Below are 22,063 nucleotides of genomic sequence, written 5' to 3' on the forward strand. Positions count from 1 at the left end.
ATTCAGTTTTACTAGCTCTTCAATGTGTTGCTCAAGAGCTTCTCTGCTTTTGGGGCTGGCAGGATAAGGAGGTCTTCTGAGGAGAGGAGGGTAAGGTCTCTCAGTTGTCAACTTGATATGAACTTCATGACCCTTAATGGCACCAAGGGGCTGATTGGTGTTGGAGAAGGCAAGGTTGTTATTGTAGAGGACCTCAAACAGTTTCTCCTTTTGCTCAATAGTCAACTTATCACTGAATTTGGCTTCACAGAGTTCTTCTGTAATAAATTTCTGCAGTTGAGGATGGGACTTCTTTACAGCAGAAATTTCATTAGAAGGGCTCATTTTCTCCAGATGATGAGACTTAAAGCTGAATTTCTTCCTCTTGTTCTCATTTCCAATGGTAAAGAATCTCTCTTTGCTGTTTGTGATGTCAAAGCCATAAAGAGACATGTAATCATTTCCAAGGATAAGATAGTTAATTCTTGCATTTTTCATGACTACAAATTCTGTTAGAATTCTAATAGAACCTTTAGTGTGAGGAAAAATCAAAGCCATTTCTATTATGCCCATTGGCTGTAATTGGTCACTACAGCTGTGGAATTTAGCATGGTTAATTGGCATGAGCTTGTTTTCCCATTCTGGTAATATAGAATCTAGCAATTTGTTGCTGATGATTGAGCAAGAAGCTCCACTATCAAGAAGACATGATTGTTCTCTGGATTCAATGAGGACAGTAGTAAGATTTGCTTTTCCAGTAAGATGAGCTTTTCCTCTATCAGGCTTGCATTTCATTAGTCTAGCATCTTCTATGTGGGAAGACTGGCAGGATTTGTCCCAGGTCTGAGGTTGATGAGTTTCAGCTTGAATTTCAGCAATGGAGAAGTCTTGGTTTATCTCACACTCTACAGCATGTGTTCCAAAGTCAAAATCAACTAAGGGATCATAATTGGCACCATTTCCATTGTCCATGGCAAGAATCATGTGATTGGTTCTATGATTCTCTTCTTCTTCATCTAGTTCTGATTCAGACTTGTGTGGTTCACCTTGGTCTTCTCCATTGTCACTCTTGGGATCATCATCATCATCCATTCCTACATTATTGATTCTGTTCTTCTTCTTAGGGCATTCCCTGGAGAAGTGACCAGTTTGTTTACAGAAATGGCATATAAGTTTGTCTTTCTCAGGGGCAGAGACAGGATTCTTTTTGGCAGAGGAGTCAGTTGGCTTATCAGTTTTCTCAGGGGCAGGATTGCTTCTCCATTGGGATCTGTTTGGAGTGTTATAATTATTTGTCACAGGCTTGTTCTTTTTCATGACTCTGTCTATGACCTCTTCAGCAATTATAACCATATCCTCAAAACTCATTTCAGTGGCATCTCTTTTGTATCTGCTTTTAATAGCATGCTCAAGGTTTGGAGGGCACTGCTTTAAGATCTTCTCACAAATAAGGTACTGACTGAGTTCAGGTTGATAAGCTTTCAGTCTTTCTCTCTGATTACCAAACCATTTATGGATTTTCCTCCCATCATAGGCAAAGTGATCATTCTCAAACTCTTGTTGCATTTTCCATTTCCAGTTCTCAGTGCCAAACTTATTTCTGATGGCATTCTTCCACCAAGCCCAAGATTTGTTTCCATACTCATCTCTGATGCCTAGGTACCAATTCCTTGCAGTGTCAGTTAACAAGATTGTTAATCTACTGATTATCATGTTATCCAGCATCAAGTAGTCTCTAACCAGGATATCAGTATTTTTAATCCAAAGTTCATGATTGTAAGGCAATTCTCCAGAGAATTTCTCCCAGTCTCCATTTTTGGGGATACCTTTCCACAGTTCTTTCCTCATTTCAAAGTCTATAGCTCCATGATCAATGTAGGGGAATTCCTCTTGGGTCTTAGTATCAGGAGTATTGCTAGCAGGCTTAGGAAAGTGATCTCTTGGTGGTCTCTGTGGTTCAGGAGTAGGAACAGGAGGAGTTGGTCTGTGTTCCTGTTGTTGCTCATGGTGGACATTCTGGAAGGGATTATTGTACAAGAGATGAGGGGGTTGGTCTCTGTCATCTGGTATTAACACGGAATCCAGCTTTGAGCTCACGGTGTTTACTACAGAAGATATGTCACTGAATCTTCTCTTAGATTGTTCAAACCTGTTGTGCTCATTGGCATGAAGGTCATTGATCTGATTATCAATGGAAGTAAGATTGTTGCTCACTTTCTCTTCAAAATCTTTCAGATTTTGGCCAATTGTATCCATGTTAGAATGACATTGTGATTCATTTACCAGAATCAAATCTTGAACTGTCTCAAACTTATCATCTATGTGTTTCTTCAGTTGTTCTAACACATTGTTATTCACTGTGGATTTCTCTCTGGCACTTTCTCCTATGTTGTTCAGGATTTGATCAAGCAAAAGGGGAATGAATTCATTTTTAAATAGATCAAGAATGGAATGATTCAGGACATCTTTAAAATTGCTGACACAAGATTCAAGAAGAGTACCAGGAATGGTTTCAACAGTACCAGATAATTCAGAGAGAAATTTGGAGAACAATACTTGTAATTTTTCTTCTAGAAACAAGGGGCCATTTCTAGACATTTCAGAGTTAAGATTATTGAGAAAAAATTCTCTATTTGAAGGATCAGAGAGATTATCAATATCTAAACTGAGGCCTAGTGGTGAATCACTACTTAAGGAACTTTTAGGTAAAGATTCATCTAATAAGGGCCTCTCCCTCTGGCTCTCCCTCGTCCATAGCCTCTCCTCACTCCTCGTGTGGCTCTCATCAAGTATTCTCCTATTTCTAGAACTCTCTGAGTGTCGTCCTGAGGGCGTCTCCAGTTCCTCCCTGATCCTCTCCAGTTGTTTTGAGGAGGAGGGGGGTTGTGGCCTGCGAATTCTTGCGGCATTTGCGGATAATGGGGTGGATTGTAGCCGCCAGTTTGCAGATGCGGGCTGGGGCGGAATAATTGAACCACCTCTCGCGGTATAGAAGCTGGTGGCTGCCTCGCTTGGAGCGTCTGCGGCGGTTGTGGCGGCGGCAAGGGATTTCCTTGGTAGTTCTGATTCTCTGGGCGCATTTGAGGCTGCGTCTGTGGACGGGATTCTGGAAGATTGGGAAGGATAGGAGCCTGGAACTCCTGCGCCAAGGCTCGGTGCTGAAAACCCATAGGCTCTGGAGTCGGCGTGACTAGTAAAGGCTGTTGGCTGGCGTGCGGTATCATTGCTAGCTGCGAAGGAGCTCGGATTTGTAGCGCGGTCGAGTTCGGCGGCCCGTTGCCGTTGTTCTGGCGCGTCAGAGATATTTCTAGATTGTTGAGTTCCTCTCTGGGGATCCAATCCTGACACAGGCGTATCCCGTCGTTCCTCCCAACCAGATCTATGATCATTTCTTGGGTCATTGAGGCTTGGGAGAGGAGACGCCTCATAGTTAATATGTTCTGCGCTTCCCTGGCGCGGACAAAAAGGTCGAATTGTTCGTTGAACATACTGATGAGGCTGGATAACTCCTCCTCTTCCGGGATAAGGTCCATGGGTCCTGAGGACGCTTCCCGTCGAGGGCTCTGAGTGTACGGAAGGAGGGCTAGATTGGACGGCGCCGTGGGTCTCATGCCCTCTGGGTTGATAGGCTGGGAGGGCGGCTGACTCGTCTGAGGAGGGTTCACCGTCAAATCTATTTGTTCCCTGTCGACAGGCCGTGGAACCGGCGTGGATCTGCTCGACGCTAGAGCTATGGACGTTTCTCTTGGCTGGTATAGAGCCGGAGGGATCCCGGTATCTGGGGGGAGCGGCTCCTCTTCCGGGAGCTTGAGGAAATCCTCCTGTAGAGGTGGCAAGGCTGCTTCTAGCCCTTCGAAGCCGTTCTTCGGCGGCTGGGCTAAGGCGGTACCGGTGGCGGAGCTCTTTGGAGAGGTCTTGGCCATTTCTAAGGTGAGGCGGCATCGTGATAAGGAGTAAGAGAGGTTAATTTAAGCGGAAAGAGAAAGTTTTTAAGAATTAATTCAAGGTTAAAATACCTTGGGATTTAGGTTTAGAAGATAACCTTTTACTTTTACGCGTCGTAGTAGAGGTTTTTTTCTTAGTTTCCTTTGCGCTGGGTTTCGCGGCGGATTTTGAGGTCCAATCAGAGATATTAACAGCGGCGGTGACCTTGCGGCGACGGACTTTTGGGTATTTAGTAGTAGCAATAGGGGTCCAAGAGGAACTATTGATCCAGTTTCCTTCTTTCGGATCAGTTACGCGGTTGTCGTCGCAATTTTCGTCTTCTGCGCTAGTCTGCGCCGTTACGAATTTTTTTACGGTCAATTGCGGCAATTATAGTTAAGAAGCAGGAGAATCTTTTGAGCGTACTCCGTTTTTCTCTATCTCTTCTTGATCCGAAGATATAGAGGGTTCTGGGGAGGATAAGTCCGACGAAGGGATAAATAGCGGCACGGAGGAGTCGCAGTTCTGCACTTTCACGAGTACACAGGACGTAAAAAATTTTTTTCAAGGGTTCAGTTAGGAAATTTATCAATGTAAAAGCAATTTTGGATGATTTTAGAAGAATTTCAGCGTTAGTAAGATATGTAGAAAAAAATTTTTAGGTGATTTTTCGAATTTTTAGAGTTTTTTTTTGTTTGATTTAGTCAGGAGGATCAGTCTTTTGGCTTTATAGCAGTCTAGAATTATGAAAAGGTGAGTATATTTCCCGATGAGGCCCCCAATTGTGAGCCTGAGTCTCTATAGTGACAGCAGGACACAAGAAATGGGGGACAACAGTTTGATTTCTTGGGATAAAGAAAATACAACTGTAAGAGAAAAAGATAAAGAGAGAGAAAGAAACCAAGCAGGATAAGATAGAAGAGAAGTACTAGGTTATTCTAGTGGGAATGCACGTCCACTGGCAATGCTACTCTTCAGAAGAGTGCTGCTAATCTGTGCTAGAAGTGCTACAGCTTCCTCTCAGGAGGGTATCTGGATTAGATAAGTTTAATCTAGCCACAGTTTTTTAGACTTCTCTCTGGACAGTCAAGGTTCTTAATGGGAAACCTGAGGGACAGCCCTGCAACCTAGATTTTGAGGCAAAGGCCAAGTGATTATAAGGGACAGCCCTGTGATCAAGATAGAGGCAAAGGCCTGTAGAATTGAAGGGACAGCCCTGTGATCAAGGAGGAGGCAAAGCAAGAAGAAAAGGCAGATCAAACAAGACACAGAGTTGTACCTCTGAGATAATCAAGGTTCAGTGAAAGAGGTTACTTACTGTCAATATCCTAGGCGCCTGTGACGGTAGGTATACTGGGAGTAGAGTAGGCTCTTTGGTGGTGATCCTGGGGTTATCTGGGTGGTGGTTCTGGTGTGCTGAAGTCTGTGGATCCGCCTCAGGCAAGGGGGATCCTGACTACGAAAATTTTCACAGTTTGCTTATGTAATTTACATATGTACATGTGGTTTGGCGCGCCTAGTAGCGCTGACACGTCACAACTGCGCAAGGGCGCTACAACTCAGTAACTCAGGGAAGGAGTATAGTTACAATGAATTGGTAAGTTGTAACTAGGGTTAAAATTGCATGAGGAAACAGAATATGAAGTCAAAACAGGGATATCTCTTAAGATGAAAAAGATATAAAGTAATTTATATGTAACAAAGGTAGAACAGGCAGCTTTTAGGTCAGCTGTGATGACTCTAAGGCTGACAGCCAGGGTTGCTGAAGGAAGTTACTGTCTGGCACTCTCTAGAGAGTGCCACACTTTCTCCCCTGGTGTGTCTTACAGTTCTATTTTCTTGGAAGGTGCCAAGCAGAGAGCTGCATCCAGGTCCTCCATTGGTCCACAAGGCCATTTTTCTTTGCGTGGCAAGGTATAACAAGCGTTCAAGCCTTTTAAAACTTGGTTTAAAGGTCTTAAACCAAGGCTTCAAGTCTTTTAACCTTTGGATTTAAAAGTCTTAAACAAAGGATTTAACCATTTTAAACCAAATTTTGAAGGTCTTAAACCATGGTTTCAAGCCTTTCAAACCAAGGTTTAAAGGTCTTGAACCATGGTTTCAAGCCTTTTAAACCAAGGGTTTAAGCCTTAAGAAGGCAAAAGGCACATTTTGCCAACAGCAATCATGTGTATTACTGACAAATTATTTAAGATGCATCTAGCATCAATTCAGCACAAAAACATAGAGAAAGAACAGAAATCCAGAGCTACCCATTTTCCCGGATACAAAAACACATGGTTGTGCATTTCACTACAAGAAAAACTCTGGAAACTGCTAGCAGTTGAGATGCAGAAGCTGAAAGGAAGCTTGAGGTGATACTCAAGCCTTTCTCAAAGTTTATTTCAACCAAGGGTGAATGCACAGTCACTGTGCAATGTGCACAGTGACTGTGCATGAAAGGGCATGATGCAATTATGTCAAGTTACAATGGCAGTTACCCTGGAGTATGCCACATGTCAACTGCTGGCAGTTTCTAGAGTTTTTCTTGCAGTGTTTACTATTAGTAGAGCCACTAAGATCAAGCAGTCAACCAAGTGGCCACATGTTGTCCGGTGAAGCCCTAGCTTAACTAAGCCTCTCAAACGGAGGGTCCGGGGGACCCCGACCGGAGTGCTCTCCGCAGGAGAGGCTTTCACCTAATGTCTGAAGTCTGGCAGGGAAAGGAAGGATATTCAACCCCAAAATCACCAAGCAAAATATGTACAAAAAAAACTGAACGGACAGATTCATTGGCAGTGCTTTAGGCGCACCCTAACCCAAAGTTTTGAGCAAAAAGCTCCAAACTGATTGAAGGAGTCCACTTTGAAGGTCAAAAAAATTGTGAAGGATATTAAATTGCTCTGAAGATCCATTTTTGGATTTTCTTATAGGGTCTTGGAAAAACGACTCCCAAGTTTTGGGAAAACGACTCCCATATGTCCGCGCGACTATTTTTCGACCAGCGCTGGACGTCGACCTAGACCCTTTTTTTGGGTACGGCTTTTTTGGGAGTCGTCGACCCAAAAAATTTATTTTTTGGGAGTTGTCGACCCAAAAAATTTATTTTTTGGGAGTCGTCCCCACCAATTTTTATGAATATTTTTAATATTTTCTTGCCGGGGGGTTTGGGAGTCGTTCACCCAAAAGGAGTGCCCCCCGCGTTATTTTGGGAGTCGGCCGCGGGGGCCACAGAAGCCCCCAGGGAGCCGTGACGACTCCCCTTGCCGACTCCCCTTCGAGCCCCCCACCCATCACACAAGTCAGACACCACAACCGACACACCAACCGCCCGATCACCCCCACCCGTCCACCCCAACCGCCCGATTGATCAAACGAAAAGAGATGTTTAACCCTGCCGCCCCCGCCGCCGTCCAGGACCAGGAATCCCAGGCCCCTGTCGCCGCCATGGAGCACGCCGAGCCCCCAATGGCCGCCGTTGACCACGACCAGGAATCCCAGGCCCCTGTCGCCGCCATGGAGCACGCCGAGCCCCCAATGGCCGCCGTCAACCACGCCGAGCCCCCAATGGCTGCCGTCAACCACGCCGAGCCCCCTGTTGCCGCCATCAAGTACGCGAAGGCCCCAATGCCTGGCGAGCACACCGAGCCCCCAGTGGCTGGCGAGCACAAGCACACCGAGCCCCCAGTGGCTGGCGAGCACGCCGAGGAAACCCAAGCCGCAGGGCCAGGTAAGCCCCCTCTCCCCTGCCGACTCCCTCCCATCCAAACTGGAGGCATTGAGCCCCCAACACCCTGTTCCTGCCCCTGATCCAGGTGAGAATCAAGACGCCGCCAAAGGCCTTGCGGCCCAGGACCACGCAGCCACCCTGGCCATTCTAGAGCGCCAAGGAGCCGTCCTAGCCAGCGGGGCTCAAGGTCTAGCGCCTGCCTACGCTGCCGACTCCCGTGACCCCGTCGACACCCAACGTCCCGCAGCCGCCGACTCCCAGCCTCCCGCAGCCGCCGACTCCCAAACTGCAGCCGCAGACTCCCATTCAGCCGCCGACTCCCAAACCGCAGCCGGTGCTCAAGGTCTAGCGCCCGCCTACACTGCCGACTCCCGTGACCACGTCGACACCCAACGTCCCGCAGCCGCCGACTCCCAGCCTCCCGCAGCTGCCGACTCCCAAACTGCAGCCGCCAACTCGCAAACCGCAGCCGCCGACTCCCAGGCCATTGCCGCCGTCGAAGCCTGCATTCAGACCACTGAAGCCCTTCAAGACGTCACCCTAGGCCCCCCTCCTCCTTCAACTTACTCAAGAAATCGCCAAAAAAAAACTAGAAAATCAAATCCACAAAGAAAATGAGGAAGAAGATGAAGATTATAGCTTAGATAATCCAGAAGAGAAGAAGACACTCGAGGAATATGTAGAGATAGCTAGAGAAGAGAAAACTATCGAAGATTGTATTGTAATGTTAGAATTAGATGAAGATAATACTACTAACAATGATCCAAACTCTGGAACTGTTCCACCCGAAAAAAACCCAGAAGAAATCGAGAAAATGTCAGAAATCTGACTTCATCTTCCGCTCACATTCTCTGTCTGGCCAAGTGGCCCCTGTTTCCTGTCTGACCAAGTGGTCAAATCCTGTCCTGTCCTGTTTGACCGAGTGGTCCTCCTGTTCCTGTCCCCTGTTCCTGTCACCTGTTCCTGTCACCTGTTCTGATTTGTTTGGCCGAGTGGCCATGACTTGTCTCCTGTTCCCTGTCACCAGTTCCTGTCACCAGTTCCTGTCACCAGTTCCTGTCACCTGTCCTGTCCCCTGTTACTGTTGTTAGGCCCCCCTTTGGATCTTGCTGGGGGGCTCTCTAGTTGTTTGGTTAAAGTCCGCTCCTCGGACATGAAATAAAAATCATCAAGTCTGAGCCTCAACAACCTCAACCCTGCTCCTTGGTCCTATCTGTTCACCTCAAGATAGCCCCCCCCTTTTCGTCGCCTCCACTTTTTGAGCTGAAATCTTAACAGAAAATACTCGAGAAAATTGCTGAAGAGAGAACTGAGAAGGAGCTCGAAGAAATGGAGCTGGAGAACAAGAATCAACCGGATGATGAAGACTCAGTAAATGAAGAAGGAGAAAGGACGATTTACGACAACATTCCTGCGCCGCCAGCTGGAAATTATGACGACGTTGAATCAGTTAAGGAGGCCATCCAAGAATTTGCTCGGGCGCATGGCTATGGGATATCGGTCAAACGCTCTGTTCCTGGAAAGAGTGTCCATTTTAAATGTGTCAGGTCTATAATTTCCCAGTTCTTTTTCATTGTTCTGTTACTTTTGACTGACATTAAATCCACATTGAAATGATACAGAGGAGGTGATCCTGCGAAAAACAAACGTAAAGGTGATACTCGTGAAAATATATCATCTCGATTGATTGGCTGTCCGTTCGCCGCGGCTGTATACAACCAGAAGAAGAAGGGCCACTGGAAATTCACAGTCTCCAACTCGACTCATAATCACTGCCCCACTGCCGCCGTTGCCCACACTGTTCACCGTAAGCTCAGCAACACTCTCTATGAAGAAATGAAAAGACTTGGCAAGGCCGGATTGCGACCGGCACAAATACTTGAATGCCTCAAGAAGCTGCACCCTGACGAGACAATCCTGGCCACAATTGATACGATTTACTCAGCACGAAAGCAGGCTGCGCAAGAGATGTTGCAAGGAATCAGTCCCATCATTCACCTGAATGAAATTCTGGCTGGAACCGATTTCACAACAATGACGAAGGTCGACGAATCTGGCGAGCTCAAGGGCCTTTTTTTCTGTCATTCCCTCTCCGTGAAGCTTCTCCATCAGTACCATTCGATCCTTTTCCTCGACTGTACGTACAAGACGAATAAGTATTGGATGCCTCTCCTCCACATCACTGGTGTCACTGGAGCCAGCAAGTCTTTCAGTTTGGCGTTCTGCTTTCTTGCCAAAGAGACACAAGATTATTACGACTGGGCGCTCGAATCCCTCCTGACAGTTTTCACCTTGAACAAGATTCCCCTTCCTGCTGTTGTTCTGACCGACCGAGAAGAAGCTCTCATCTCCTCTCTCCAGTCCAATTTTCTGGATTTGACTCACATGCTTTGCACTTGGCACATACAGAAGAACTTGGTCTCCAATGGCGCAAAACACATCAAGAACAAGGCGAAGGAGTTCAAAATGCTTCAACACTGGAGCAACTTAATCAAGATGACTAGTCCAGGCGATTTCCGTTCAAGCTTCAGTCATTTTTGCGCGAAATACGGCGAAGGTTTTGGAGATTACATGATTGAGACATGGCTTCCGGTGTGTGAAAAGTATGCTAACGCTTGGACAAAGGATATACCTCATTTTGACCATCGGACGACGTCTCAAATTGAATCATTGCATGCTTTCATCAAATCTTATCTCCTGGGCCCCAACAATTCTTTTGCCGCCGTCATCAAGTTAATCACGAATGCGCTTGAAGCTCAATCCCACGAAATCTCCGCGGCGCATCACAAGGAGAAGATTAGAAGCCTTCGATCAATAGGGAAGATTTTCTTGCTCTGTCACGGCCGGATCACCCACTTTGCTCTCCAGAAGGCGCAGGATAATCTGAGAGCAAGTGTTGACCTGGAGAATTGGCACAGGTGCAACGGGTGTTACAAAAACCGGATGGGAATTCCTTGTAAGCATACACTCCGGCAGCGCGCAATGGATGGCGAGAAGATACTTCCCGAGGATTTTCATGTCCAGTGGCACATGAAGGTAAGATCTGGGTCTTTTTTTATCTTTCTTTCATGTGGGGGGGCCTTGGATGGCCGGTTTTTGTGGACGACTCCCATTTTTCCTATGACGACTCCCGTTTCTCGCACTGCCAGCATAATTGGCTGGGCTGAGGTTATCCCAGTTAGACTGGGATGCACTTAACCAATTTAACCTTGGGTGATCTCAACTGATGAAATATAAATCCAAGGTACCCCCCTTGCGTTTATATTTGATTGGTTGAGATCAACCAAGTTTAAATTGGTTGAGTGCTTCCCAGTTAAACTGGGATGACTTCAGCCCAGCCAAATATGCTGGCAGTGTCGGCGGACGACTCCCATTTCTCGGCGGACGACTCCCATTTTTCTCCAACGACTCCCTTTTACCCCCGCGCGCACCTGGGACAGGAACGACTCCCATTTTCTGTCCGTGCGGCATGCGAATTGGAATAACGACTCCCAAATCGCCATGCTGCGGAACCTCGATTGGAAGAACGACTCCCGCCGACTCCCATTCGTCTGCCCATTGCCACCGCCCCTCTGCCACACCTCCCTTCCATTTTTATCCTCCACTGCGCCATTCCCTTACTAACTAGAGTCTTTGCATTCCCCCCAGGATCTTCATGCTCTTCACACCAACGCTGATCTCACCCAAATTGAGCAAGTCAACCGGATCCGCGAAAGGCTTCTGCAGATGAATCCCGCGCAGATGGCGGCCCAGTTACAAGCTATCAACAGCTTATTGGAAGGCTCTGGAACCGTCGTGACAATCCAGGAACCAACGCAAGCTCAGGCCACCCGTGGACGTCCAAAAGGCGCGCCAAACAAACCAAAAACTACAAAAAGGGACCCCTCCGCCTTCAAACACGTTGAAAATAAAAGGAAGAATGAAGAAGGAGTGATGATGAAGTCCAAGAAACAGAAGCTAGCAGAAACCAGAAAAGCGGAGAAGGAAGAAATGAAACAAATGAAGAAAGAAGAGAAGGAGCAACAAAAAAGGAAGAAAGAAGAGGATAAGAAGAAGAAGCAAGAAGAGAAGAAGAACGAACCAGCGCCCAAGAAGAGGAAACTCCCGGCCCAAAATTCAAAGACCGCCAAGAAAGTCGCTCAGTCTCCTTCTCCAACTCCTTCTCCGTCGCCGTCTCCATCACCACCACCCTCCTCACCTGCGCTTCCTCCTCCTCCGCCGCCAAAAGCCCAAGTCCCAACAAAGCGCTTCAAACCGGTCCGCGTCGCACCTAAGAAGCCAGCTTCCCCTTCCCCTCCTGTGAACTCCGCCTCGTCTGCCGCCGCCCCTCCGCAGCAACGTACGTTGATGATCTGAACAGATCTGAAGGCAGCAGGCACGACGCCGAGGAGTGTTGATGATGGTGGAAGGATAATAGATTGCATCTGTCAGAGAAGGAAAAACAAGTAGAGAAAGAAAGAAAGAAGAGAGAGACCAAAGGAAAAGAGAACATACCTGGAGGCAGCAGGCACAACGCCGAGGAGTGTTGATGATGGTAGAAGGATGAGGAAAAGGGAAACCTTCCACGTCTGCTGCCTCCAGTGTACTACAAGAGCCTGTGAAACTGAAGTGAAATGTGAGAAAAGAAATGACATGTATGTAGCACACAAACGGAGAGATAGAAATGAAACAGTGACAGCTCTCCAACTCAACATACGTCCCGCGCCGCTGGGAAGATGCGAGCTCTGCCTTCCCCTTCCCCTCCTTTGCAATCAACCTCGTCTGCCCCCGCGCCTCCGCCGCAACGTCCAACCCGCGCCACCGCTAAGAAGCCAGCTCCACCTTCCGCTCCTGCTCAATCAACCTCGTCTGCCCCCGCCCCTCCGCCAAAATCTAGCCGGGTACCTCCGCCGCGAGCCGCGCGAGCCACGCGAGTCCCTCCACCGCCAACAGCTCCAGTCCCTCCACCACCAACAGCACCAGTCCCCCAACCCCCATCCGAAGAACCAGTTGACTGACCGAATTGGCTCAATCAACTCCCAGTCATCATCAGATCCTCGGTCAAGCAGATACTTGATGTCGAGTCAGATGGCCATTGTGGATTCCGCGCGGTGGCATGGTGCTTGGGGAATGGTCAGGGCGCTTGGAGTGCAGTCCGAGAAGCTCTAGCCGACGAAATCAGCAAACGAGGCGAGTGGTACGTGAAGTTGGGACATTTTCACAACATCAAGTCGACTCTGGCCAGAATAAACTTTTCCGGTACCAAAGGTTGCGGTATGGCTCGTTGGATGGCAATGCCCTCCTCCGGCGAAGCACTGGCCAACACTTTCCAACGGCCAGTTTTTTATTTCACTGAAGAGTGGTCTCAAACTTTCCTTCCCTCCTTCTGCCCTCCTAACCAAAACCCCCCGATCTTCTTGGCTTTCATCCGGCGACTCGATCACTTTGTGGCTCTAGAACTATCCTCCCCTGACGTCTTCCCTGCCCCTTCCCTACAAAAGAGCTGGAAGCTAAATGCCAACCCAGAGGCACGAGGTTGGGAGGCAAGATACTCTGATTGTTTTGCTCAAACAGGTGGAAGAAAGCTCCTCTTTCCTGATAAGAGTGGTAAATTTTACTAGTATTTCCATTTGTAGTTTTCATGTATTGGTGGTTGTTCTAGTCTTTTTTGAATAAATATTGTGAATATTATTCCTCTCTAGTATTTTTTGAATAAACACTTTTTATATTTTCTTGTCCTCATTATTTCTGGCAGCTCTGAGAGTTTGTGTCATCAAAGATGAGGTACAAATTGTGCGCTGGTAGGGAGCATGTCTATTGTGGAGCTGCACCCCTCATATCTCATGTTCTGATGGCACACTAATGCCACAAACCTTATAGCGCAGAGGAGTTACAGTCTTGAAATATCCCTGAAAATTTTAGACTGTTTGGGTGTGTAACACAAAAGTTACACAGTTAGCAGTCATTTCCTACTGAGCATTTGGCACGCCCCTTATGTGTCATGTTCTGATGGAACAATAATGCCAGAAATTTTATATCACAGATTTTATGCAGTCTTAAGATATCCCTGAAATTTGTGGACATTTTGGGTGTGTAATGCAAAAGTTACACAGTCAGGAGTTATTTTCCTACTAATTTTGGCGCACATCCCTTATATCTCATTTTCTGATGGGACAATACTGCTAAAACTTTCAGTATTGTCTTTTTATGTATGTTTCTCCGTGCTCTCAAATTTTTATGGCTCTAGTATGTGGAACAAAAAAGTTATACATCCAAGTTTATTAAAATCACAGAAACCTGGACCTCAAGATCTAAGTTTTTGCCTATGCTTATCTGCAAATTTGCAAAGTTGCCCTCAAAATGTGAATATAATCCCCAAATACCACGGAGGGCACCTCAGATTGACCCTCCAGCTTGTGCCACAGCAACAAGCAAAAGTGGGCCGGTCAAATTTAATCTCAAGGGGGGCCTAATCAAATGATTAGCGCGCTCCAGGGAGGGGGTAGGACAAAACCGGATCCCCTGCCCTCAACATTATCCACCGTCCGTCTCTTAAATAAACGTTCTCACCATCAAATTGGCTCACCGACAACTTGCGCCTCCTGCACCCCTGCTCACCAAACCACACCCCATCGCCAGTATTTTGACCGCCGCCGCCTTCGACCCGTTTATCATGGAACGTCAGGCGTATCACCAGACCCTGGTATCTCTTTCCCCCTGCGCACAACCACTGTTCAGCAACCCCCAATCCGGTCACACACTTTGTTGACATAACGACGTCCCTCATCAGTTCCGCCCGCAAGGCTTCCTGCTCTAGCTCGCCCAACAAATCTGCCCCATCCCCAAGGCACCCGCAGACCGCAAACCAATCCCTTTTTCGTACATGTAAGTTCCCAAACCCTTCGTCCAAGCCCTCCACCCGCTTGGACCCGCATTCCCTGAAACTCATGGCGGGTTTCCACATTCTTCCTTTCCACCGGCTCGCGTACACAACCACTGTCGCGCAAAGCCCAACCCAAACGCCTCTATTGTTGAGATAACCACGACTCGCTGTCAGTGCTCTCGAGACTGGAACCTCCCTGGTTTATCCTCCAAGCAGCCTCACCCCCAAGGCACCGCGGCATGTACAACCATTCACTCAATCAACGGTCAACTATTCTGACCCCCCGGCTGTAAACTGGCAGCACTCACTTGGCCCAATCGACAGCTCCCCATAACCCGATCTTGACACAACTTTAGCTCCGATATGAAGAATGTTTTATGTTTTGAGGAAGCGCGCGAGGACGCGGAGATGTCCCAGTGGGCGACTTGGGGTTTATCTCAGCTTGCGCCGATCATGAATGAATGCATATTTTTCAGTTGTAAGTAGCTTAGATCATGCCGTTCTGCTTTGAGAGGGTTTAGTTTAGCTTGCGTCTTGATGAATAGGATATGCGAGCGAAAAAGACGAACGGCTTGGGGATGACCTTTGTGCGCAGTTGATTGATTATTGAGCATGCTGGATTCCCGCTTAAAAGGCGACGAACTCGTGGGACATCGCGACTACCTCGCGGGGAAGGGAGGCGGGAAGTTTTCGGCAGCGGATGTGGTGATCTGGCCGTGAGTAGTGTTTCGTGTTTAGGTTGCCGCAAGATACTTATGCTGACGGGTGGAGTTCAGCTGGGTTAATGTTGCTAATCTCTGTGGCCTCGGCGATACACCACTCTCGCGATTCCCTTGTCTGGTTCGGTGGTGGGTGCGCATCAAGGGGCGAGCTGGTGTGGTTGCGGGGTGTTTGAGTAAATATGAGGTTTAGGTCAAGTGTTTGGTTGTTGATTCGCTTCGGGGTAATGGGCATTCCGGGGAGATTGAAGGTTGGTTGTGCGCGTCTATCGGCCTTCCCTGTGTGACGGCGACGCCCGCCCAGCCATGGCAGCATCATGCGGGCCTTGGCCGCGGAAAAAGATGCGAGACTGCGTGGCTGGTGTGAATGTCTGAGGTTTTGGGTTGTGGCGGCTTGCGGCCAACCTTTTAAAGTTTCTAGGCAGCGTCCGGGGCGCCTCCCCGGTCGGGGAGGGGGGGGGGGGTTTGGATGGTTTGATGGAATGGGTTGGAGGGAGGGGTGGCTGGAGCTTCAAGTTGGGTTGGTTATAGCATAGCATGGTGCGGGTGAGCGCAAGATGGTGAAGTTGGGGGGGTGCGTGTCATTCACACGGTCTGGAGTTGGGTAAAGGGTGTAGGCAGGCCTCTACATGTCTGAAGGTGGGTCTGCAGCGTAGGAGGCGCGACACGGGGCAGATTGCCAGGAGGGGACCTGGGGTTCCCTCATGTAATGATCTGTATGAAGAGGGAAAAACAGCTGAAGGGGAACCCTGCTGATGAGGCAGACAAAGGGAAAGAGAGAATATGAATTGTGATGGCCATTGAGTGAGGGCCTGAATAGAGCGTACGTGAGAGGCATGGAACATGGGGGGGGAGAATAGGGGGGGGGGGGGGGGGAATGCCTGTGAACTTGAGTTGCAGCGGCGAAGCCGCTTTGGTCTCTAGTATTAAAAATAATAAAAAATAATACGAAAAATTAGTGGGGACGACTCCCAAAAAATAATTTTTTTGGGTCGACGACTCCCAAAAAAGCCGTACCCAAAAAAATGGTCTAGGTCAATGTCCAGCGCTGGTCGAAAAATGGTCGCGCGGACGTATGGGAGTCGTTTTCCCAAAACTTGGGAGTCGTTTTTCCAAGACCCTTCTTATAATATGCACAACTGAATTTCCTATTTGCAACAAAATGCAACACTTGAGTGGCTATGGTGTGTAGGATCTGCAGACATCTGCGGGTTTGCGCACCCAGGATCCACCGGGCATGATGGTTGTGCATCCTTAGTTTACATTTATTCATGTTTTTTTTTTTTAAAAAAAACAACATTAGTACAGTGCAAACGGTTTGGCTTGAGGGGATGAGACCAGTGCCAAATGACAGCTGAGGTCAATAAGTATCTTTTGGCCCTGGGGCAGGTCCACAGTACCTGAGGGGGAGGCTGGCTGAGGCTTAATATTTTCCCTCCAGCCATTTGTGATTTCTTTCCCAGCCAAAATTTTGACATCACGCGCAAGTCCGCCACAGCAAGCCTCACACCAGGGGGGACTTGTGTTAAGTTAGGGTGCAGCCGAGCTGAGAACATCAGAAACAAAATAAAAGTTGGAATGGGAGAGAGAAATTGGCACGGTGACTGCCTCATGAATAAATTCTTGCGGAACCATACATGCACAATCAGCCATACTCACCCCAACGGATGAGCAATGCTGATTCTCTATGACAGCTAGTTCTCCAAAGGCAGCAGGGAGTCCTCCTGAGTCCTCCCATCTCAGAGAGACTGAATGTCTCAGAGAGTTCTGATACCAACATGCGGGGACTGTATTGCAAAGCTAGCTCAGGAGAGAATATAAGTCTTTTGGTTGTCTCTGTATTTACACCATCTGATCAGGAGGAAAGGAAACCTTTTGGCTCACCTAGCTCAGGAGAGAATATGTGTCAGTTGGTTCTCCGTTGACCTAGGGAAGGCGGCAATCAGGGCTATATTGGTCTGACCTTGACCAACAGCCATTCATCTCGGTTATAATGAATGTACAACTCTCGGCGATCAGATGAGATTCATCCCAGTGGCGAGGTTGTGCAATCCCGGTCAATCAGATTACACAACCATACCAGTGGGAGAACCATACCGGCAGCGGTGTACGTTTGAGGTACATTTTCTGATAACGCGTATATGCTCTCAGACCACTCAGGCTAGCTAGCTTTCTGCTTTACACAAGGGGACAGCAAGTGGCATGCGGAATGAGACAAGGGAGCATCCATTTGATGGGGAATATACTTTTGCTGCAGATTGGCAACCTGCGGATGGCGAGTTGTCCTTGGGCCAGTTGGGCCCTTTAGGGATCCGGAGGACGACTGCACAAGTCGGCCCTCGGACGGACCCAAAATCGGTGGCGTCTCAGGGGCAGCGTTGGCTGCGCTGGAAGAGAGGCGGCCCAGGGACATCAGAACACACTCTGAGGTGTCCACAGAGCCGGCGCGTCCTGGAGCTGCACCAAAAAAAAAAAAAAAAAAAAAAAAAAAAAACTGCCCCGGCGGTGTACAGTACTTATCGGCTTTCTGGTTGAGAAGTGGAAGTTGTCGTTGGTTGAATTTTATACCTACTCGCATCTGTTAAAACATATTCTCTGTTCAACTGTGGCGTTGAAAAGCCGTATTTCCCCTAACAAATCTGAGGAGGGGCTGAGGGTCATGCGGCCGATTTGTATTTGGATTGTCTAGGTTATTTGTAGCTAAAAGGGAGGAGCATAGGGTCTTCGGAGCTTTTTCTAGCGCGTTTTTCGTCCTCGTCGGCCTGCTCTTGATGTTGTAGATTTTGCCGATTATTCGAGAATTTAAAGGGAGACCACGAGTGAGGCTTGAGTTTGATAGGTTTTGACAGCGGAGGAAATGGATTTGGGGAAGAGGAGGGCGGAACGGATGGAGCGGGCGATGATTCTGGAGGGGAAGACGACGAGAGAGGAAGGGCGGGACCGTTTGCGAGAGAGGGTGGAAAGGTCGTCCAGGACGAGACTGGTGCCAAGCGGCGGAGCCGGGCTACTCCTGCGCAGAGTCGACGGCGTCTGCGGGACCGACATCACCTGTCCAGTTCTCTTTCGTCGGATGCGACCAGCTCGAATGCAACAGCCGTATTATAGACGGCAAAAATATCAGCTCGCTCGTCTTCAGCAATAACAATAGTGATCAATGGCTGCGAACGTGCGAAATATACAATCATCAAACATGAGTTTTGTTTTCTATCCAATGAATGACCCAAGGAAAAACAAAAGAGATGGACTGACCGAGTTAAGAGATGAAAAGCCGCAGAGCTCTTCGTCTGGCCGGCCTAAATGACGAGTGATTGAGGCCTTATGGAGTTGATGCCTTGTGACATCTGGCAATCTTTCCTGGACGTGTGTCTTGAGCCATTCGATCAGTCACCGTATTGTGCAAATCAAGGTAAGAGATATAGGGAGTGGTCTGGTCTCTGGGCGAGTCTGGGGCTGATTGGCGCGTTGTCGAGTCGCTCGGCGGTGGCAGTGGCTCTGAATTTTTCCGCTTCCCGCTGGTTTCTTCTATCCGCGTATTTGTTCTAGGAGATGAAGAGAGATAGGGTGGCGGGGGTCGGCTATCTTTTTTCCCTTGATGGGCGGAGGATGGTGGGCGAGACGTTCAAGGATGTAGTCGCGGTGCTTGATGAACTCAAGCCGGTCCAGTTCGTCCACATCATCGCGTCCCCAGCGCCATCGTAACGGGTCGTGATGCTCATGGCTCGTCCCACTTTTGCCAACTCCGGTTGGAACTTGGGAGTAGGATGACCGAGGGCTCCCGGGCCTGGTAACATCGGGGGCCCCTTCCTCCGGTCATGTTCCGGGGGACCCTTCTGTCCACCAAAGCTTTCAGGGAGCAAGCAATCCAGCAGTCTTCACATTCTCCGTCAAACGCCCACACACCTCACCACACCCTCCGCCGACCCCATGGAATCAACACATGAATCACTATACGACAGTATGCGCAAAATTATCACTTCCCAAGGGATCACCCCCGCCGAGGAGCTCTGGATCGGGCGTGATACCAGCGGTAAGCGCGGCCACGCCTCACTCATCAACCCTGCATCCCACCAATCACCATCTCACATCTACATATTGTCTTACAGAAATAGAGAAGCAGCTAGAACCGCTGCTCAGTTTTCTTTGGAGTTTGCTCGCAATGAAATTGGCCAAGTCAGATCCCGATGGAAGACTTGAAAAGGCAATGTCAGGGATGGTTCGCCTCTATAAGAGCAGTAACTTCGACGCTTTCAGGCCTCTTATCGAGTTCTTTCTCAAAAACCCGGCCAAGTCCGATCAAGAAACGTTTGATTTCATCAAACAAGAATTCAACAGCCCCCCAAGCCATCGGTCATTCACGCCGAGCTCTGTGAGGACCGGCACTACAGCCGACCGCGTGCATTCTTCCAGCAACCCAAGCCATCAGTTATCCTCATCAAACCTTGTGAGAACCGACACTACAGCCGGCCGCGTGGATTCTTCCAGTAAACTTCCTGACTTCCTTCCTGCGCTACACCGGGAATTGAACGAATTAATGTACATGGATGTGACCGATTTGACCGTGGATCGTTTCATCAGGTTACATCACCCCGAATCTGCCTCGCTCCTGAAAGAATACCGCGAACTCACCTCGCTCCTACAACCCTGCGAAAATCTTATCAATCAAAAGTACGAAGAACAATTAAAAGACACTTCGGAGGTGCATGTGTTGAACTGGATCACACCAATTCTAGAGCACATCTCGACCATGCTGCAGCCACTTGTATCAGCTCTTCCGAATTCTCGTACTTGGCGGTCCCTGTGTGACAAACCTATACAGGGCGTTGATGGAAAACGAAAGCCGGACGGTGCAATTATGTCTCAGTATATCAAGGACGAATATCACATTGAAGATCTTCTGGTCCCTGTCGAGCTGAAAAAGAACCAATCGGATGTCCAAGAGGCGGCCCGTTGCTTGGCCAAATACGTCCACCCAGTCTTCGCAGCTCAGCCCACCCGAAGCTACGTCATTGGGTTGACACTGTGCGGAACTTCGATGCAGCTCTGGCAATTTGATAGGTCCGGTGCCATCGGATCTGAATCATTCGACATCAAAGCGACCAAAGAAAACTTCATCAAGTTTCTTACTCTCATGACGCTGTTTTTGACGACAAACAAGCAAGTCCTCGGCTTTGATCCAACCTTCGTTGAAGGTGCTGGGCCGGCTTGTACTCCGCGACCGCAGGAGAAAAAAATCAGCACCGAGTCTGTTCCTCAACAACTGACAAACATCAGCACCGAGTCCGTTTCTCAACAACCGATAGAAAACAGCACCGAGTCTGTTCCTCAACAACTGATAAACACCAACACTGGTCAACAACTTGTAATCGACCACCTCGTCTTCCGAGCGGCGGCAATCTGCGGACGTGGGACAACCTGCTGGGAAGCGCATCTCCGTGAAGATAAGGACCAAAAATTTCTCATCAAGGATTCATGGCAACCCGAAGACCGGATAGTAGAAGGAGAGATGCTTTGCGATGTGACAAGACAAAACGTCCCTAATGTTGCGCGATATCACCATCATGAAGATGTCCACGTGGCTGGCCGGAGAGTCGACACTGAATTTTACGTTCGGGATCGCATAGAATTTAGAGGGAAACGCAAGATCAACATCGGTAATCCCCCTGCCGATCCAGAACTACTAAATTGCTTTACTAATCTGGTTCATAGACGGTTGATCCTCAAAGACGTGGGGCAATCTATTTCGAAAGTCGAAGATGTGTCTGGTCTGTTAGCGGCCCTCGAGGGCTGTATCAAAGGCCACTATGGCTTATTCCAAGCGGGCTATCTACACAGAGATATCTCTATCAACAACCTCATGATTAACAAGCCGACAGACCCGATTCCAAAAGCATTCCTAATTGACCTAGATGTGGCGATTCCCCGCTCTAACGAGGACCCTCAAGAGCTCCATGCCAGAACCGGCACGAAAGTTTTCATGTCGAGTGGGTTACTTCTGAAAAAACATCGCCACTCTTTCGTGGATGACCTGGAGTCATTCTTTTGGGTCTTAATATGGATTTGCATCCATTATCCGGCTGAAGAAAGGAAAAAAACTGGTATGGTGCGCGGTTGGAATCAGGCGGGCATGAAGGCACTAGGAAACATGAAGGGTAATTCCCTCTCGGATCCTACTCAGCTTGTGGAGGAATTTACAACTAGTCACAAACAATCTGATCCTCTCATCAAATGTGTCTACGAGTTTGCCGAAATCATGAGCGATCCCGAAGTCAGAAACGATACGCTCAATCCACCTAGGACACTTTATGGTAACATAATCAACGTTTTACGAGTCGCTCAAGGAAAGCCAACTGAGACAATTACTTAGCCAGTCATAAGCGTAAGTAGGTCCACTGCTTTTCGTCCGCCTCGTTTGGCTAGGCCACTGACCTGACCTATTTTTTCTAGGACACCACTTTTTGTTTACATTTTGTTTCCTTCTGATATCATCATTGTTCACAACCATTGATCACCAATCCATAGCCAATTCTTCTTTTGATAATTTGACTTATCTTGCCTCTTTTCCAAACCATGTTAAATTTTTTGAAAAGGTGGTTGTCTTTTCAAAAGCCAAAGAATTTTTTTCCCCAACTGTTTCAATAAATCCCTGCTGTTTGTCAGTGATTGTGGTTGGAGTGAGATGATCAGCTATCTGCTCAATATTCTTGAGCTTGGATTACTCTCTGCTCAATATTCTTCAACTCGGATTAAGAGCAGATTTAACCGTACAGCTTGGACAGGGTTGAATGGAGTTTGATAGCGAACTTGGATCTATCAGTTGTGTGAATTGGTCTCTTGATTTCTAACAATCACCAAGTTAACTAACTGAAGCCT

At 48.1% G+C, this 22,063-nt stretch overlaps 2 protein-coding genes across 2 annotated transcripts; both read right to left on the bottom strand.

Annotated features, from left to right (window-relative positions):
* Nucleotides 1-17,995: 17,995 nt before the first annotated feature.
* On the bottom strand, nt 17,996-18,238 carry PtA15_1A205 (uncharacterized protein; the record flags this gene model as incomplete). Its single annotated transcript, XM_053165208.1, has 1 exon — nt 17,996-18,238. The coding sequence occupies one exon, from the start codon at nt 18,236-18,238 to the stop codon at nt 17,996-17,998; it is 243 nt and encodes an 80-aa protein (XP_053016422.1).
* A 530-nt stretch (nt 18,239-18,768) lies between these two features.
* On the bottom strand, nt 18,769-18,984 carry PtA15_1A206 (uncharacterized protein; the record flags this gene model as incomplete). The annotated part of the gene is made up of 1 exon (XM_053165209.1): nt 18,769-18,984. The coding sequence occupies one exon, from the start codon at nt 18,982-18,984 to the stop codon at nt 18,769-18,771; it is 216 nt and encodes a 71-aa protein (XP_053016423.1).
* Nucleotides 18,985-22,063: the final 3,079 nt, after the last annotated feature.

Source organism: Puccinia triticina, chromosome 1A, assembly GCF_026914185.1.
Source record: "Puccinia triticina chromosome 1A, complete sequence".
NCBI classification, from domain to species: domain Eukaryota; kingdom Fungi; phylum Basidiomycota; class Pucciniomycetes; order Pucciniales; family Pucciniaceae; genus Puccinia; species Puccinia triticina.